Genomic DNA, 3,036 nt, shown 5'->3' with positions numbered 1-3,036 from the left:
AGACCAGGCTGGTCTCGAACTCACAGAGATCCGCCTGCCTCTGCCTCCCGAGTGCTGGGATTAAAGGCGTGCGCCACCACCGCCTGGCTGAAAATGGACTTTCTTTGCCCAGCATCCAATAGTTGCCAATAGCTCTTCAATTAGAGGTGAGAACCTCCAGTTTTGCTCGGTAGTTAGCATTTCTTGCTGTTGAAATCTGCTGCTGTATCTGTATAAAGACTTATCATTCTAGTCCTCACTACCTCCTTCAGATGGCTCGTGATTTTTATAACCTGAGCCTGGCGCGTTTGCCAGCTGCAGTTTCCGCAGACCCTTAGGTTTGACATTTGGGATTGTTTCATTTGGGTTTCAGCATTGTGTAGATTCTGACTCTGGGCAAGTGGTGCCAGAATCATGCTATCAGGATGGCCCATCTTGGAAGTGTTTCTGCTCACCTGGGTTTATTAAATGCTGCCCTCTAGGATTGAAGAGGGTCACAGGCGGGTTCAACTCCAAGAATAAGTGTGATGCCAGGACCTACTGCTATATGCTACCCACCTTTGCCTTCGCTCACAAAGACCGGGATGTACAGGATGAGAGTTATCGCTTGAGTGCAGAGACCCTGCAGCAGGTCAACCGGCTTCTGGCCTGCTACAAGGGCACCCACAACTTCCACAACTTCACTTCACAGAAAGGGCCAAGAGAGCCCAGTGCACGCCGCTACATTCTGGAAATGTACTGTGAGGAGCCCTTTGTACGAGAGGGCCTGGAATTTGCTGTGATCAAGGTGAAGGGCCAGAGCTTCATGATGCATCAGATCCGGAAGATGGTTGGCTTGGTGGTAGCCATTGTGAAGGGTTATGCCCCTGAGAGTGTGCTGGAGCGCAGCTGGGGTGAGGAGAAGGTGGATGTGCCCAAGGCACCAGGGCTTGGTTTAGTCCTGGAGAGGGTGCACTTTGAGAAGTACAATCAGCGCTTTGGCAGCGATGGGCTGCATGAGCCCCTGGACTGGACACAGGAGGAAGGAAAGGTGGCTGCTTTCAAGGAGCAATACATCTATCCTACCATTGTCAGCACTGAGCGGGATGAGCGGTCCATGGCCCAGTGGCTTAGCACTCTCCCTATTCACAACTTCAGTGCCACTGCACTTGGAGCATCTGGTACAGGTGCCAAGGTAGGAGCCTGGTATATAGTGTGCATATGTGTACATACTAGGGCTGGATGGACTGGGTAAACACTTGTCTTCAGTCCTAGTTGTAGATAGCAAGTTGGCCCCAGAGAGTCTCTAAAGTCACACAGCCTCTGGAGGAATGGGGGTTATGTAGTTACTGGGCTTACCTCCAGCTCCTGCCCCACCCTGTGGCTGAAGCAGTAGTTGTCCTAGGATACCCCAACTGTCCTCTAGGCAAGGCTTGCTTGGCTGGCATTGGGCTGAAGCTGCTGAGCAGTCTGGTTACCTTTAAAGGTGTAGGCTGCCCGTTCAGTTGCAGTCTGTTTCTGTGCCTCCAATGGCCTTCTCTCAGCTCAAGCACTTGGCACTGTACCCAGGATTCTCCCCATGCCCCACATATGGGAATGCCTACAAGTTGGGTCTCACAGTCCTTTACCTATGTGACCCCCTGTTTCCTACAGGTCCCCAGTTCCCTGGAGGGCAGCGAAGGGGATGGAGACACTGACTGAAACTCCAGCTGCGGCCACCGCTGTGAGGGTTGAGGCTGGAGTCTCTGCACTTGCCCGCCTCTCAGGACGTGGAAGCCAAGAATTCTGGGGCCAGCTTGTGGATTTAGCCTGGCTTCATAACCTCAGGATATTAAATTCTCATTCTAGGAATCAGCTGCCTCTTAGCCCATGCGTTGTGTATATACACCTTAGCATGAAAGGACACTTTTTAAAAAAAAAAAAAAAGAGTGATTTTTTTTTTCCTATTAAATATGTTTTCCTTAGTGAATTAGTCTTTTTCTATTTTCAATTATTCTTTATTGGTTGTAAGATGATTGGGACACTGCTGTTAGGGATAGCTGAAGGGCACATAGGGTAGCACGGGGCTGTGGTTGACACGGCAGGCAGTAGATGTAGGTGAGTGCTGTGGTATGTCCTGCCACCAGCAGTGTGCTCCCGATGGCTACCCATACCCTCATTTTCTATCCTGGCCTCTTTTGAAGTGGCTACCTTGGTAATGTGAGCTCTTGGCTGTGATTCCATACTGCTTGTTCTTGGGCTATGGAGAGACCCCCAGGGGGGCTGTGCTTCAGCAGCCTCCTCAGCAGGTGGTGGTTCCCACCTGAGCTGTGAAATGGAGCTTGGGGTCTTCCATGTTCTGACCTCAGGACACTCTTATCCATTCTGTCCCTGAGACTCCTAACTTCCACCTGGCTGTTCAGAGCTTGGGTTTGGAGCGTATCCCTCCTCACTGCACACTGACTGCCACTACCTCAGCATGAGACTTGGAGTGCCCCCTTTAGCCCAGTGGAATCCTTCCAGAACATCCTTACATTTTTTGCAGATTCAGCCCTTAGCCCTGTTATGGCGGTTGGATGCTAAAAAGAAATCCCACACTAGCTCAGAATTGAGAAATAGTCATTTATTAAGGGGTAAACTCACAAATCAGAATCCTCCGGTTGACTGGTTGAATCATGCGATCCAAAAGAGCAGCTGGCGGGGATGGAGCAAGGGGAACTAGAGAGAAGGGCTTCCCAGTAGGTGGTTAAATACAAGCTGTAGTACTTCCTACAGCATAGACCTGCACAGATGTCTTCATCCCACAGCCTGAGTTTTTCATTTGTTTGGAACGGCAAGCAAGCAGTTATATAGTTCATGGTGAGATGAGATGTCTTAACAGTTGAGAGTATTTTTTCTTGCAGAGGACCTGGGTTCCCAGCACCCAGATAGTGGCTCACAACTCTCTAACTCCAGTTCCAGAGGATCCAACAGGCAGGCAGGCAAAACATTTCTACACAAAGAATAAAATAGAGAAATCTAAAAAAGTTTTTAAGCCGGGCGGTGGTGGCGCACGCCTTTAATCCCAGCACTCGGGAGGCAGAGGCAGGCGGATCTCTG

At 50.2% G+C, this 3,036-nt stretch overlaps 1 protein-coding gene across 3 annotated transcripts in view; it reads left to right on the top strand.

Annotated features, from left to right (window-relative positions):
- Positions 1-1,885, top strand: part of Pus1 (pseudouridine synthase 1) — a 12,490-nt gene extending 10,605 nt beyond the window's left edge. For all 3 annotated transcript variants that reach the window (XM_005344210.2, XM_026783569.1, XM_005344209.2), the window contains exons 5-6: positions 462-1,153; positions 1,612-1,885. In XM_005344210.2, the coding sequence (XP_005344267.1) occupies positions 462-1,153; positions 1,612-1,659 (740 nt within the window). In that variant the 3' untranslated portion in view covers positions 1,660-1,885. The remainder of the gene's footprint in view (positions 1-461; positions 1,154-1,611) is intronic.
- Positions 1,886-3,036: the final 1,151 nt, after the last annotated feature.

This window comes from Microtus ochrogaster, chromosome 2, assembly GCF_000317375.1.
Source record: "Microtus ochrogaster isolate Prairie Vole_2 chromosome 2, MicOch1.0, whole genome shotgun sequence".
Classification (NCBI taxonomy): Eukaryota; Metazoa; Chordata; class Mammalia; order Rodentia; family Cricetidae; genus Microtus; species Microtus ochrogaster.
Note: the sequence above shows the minus strand (reverse complement) of the source record. Positions and strands in the feature narration are given on the sequence as shown.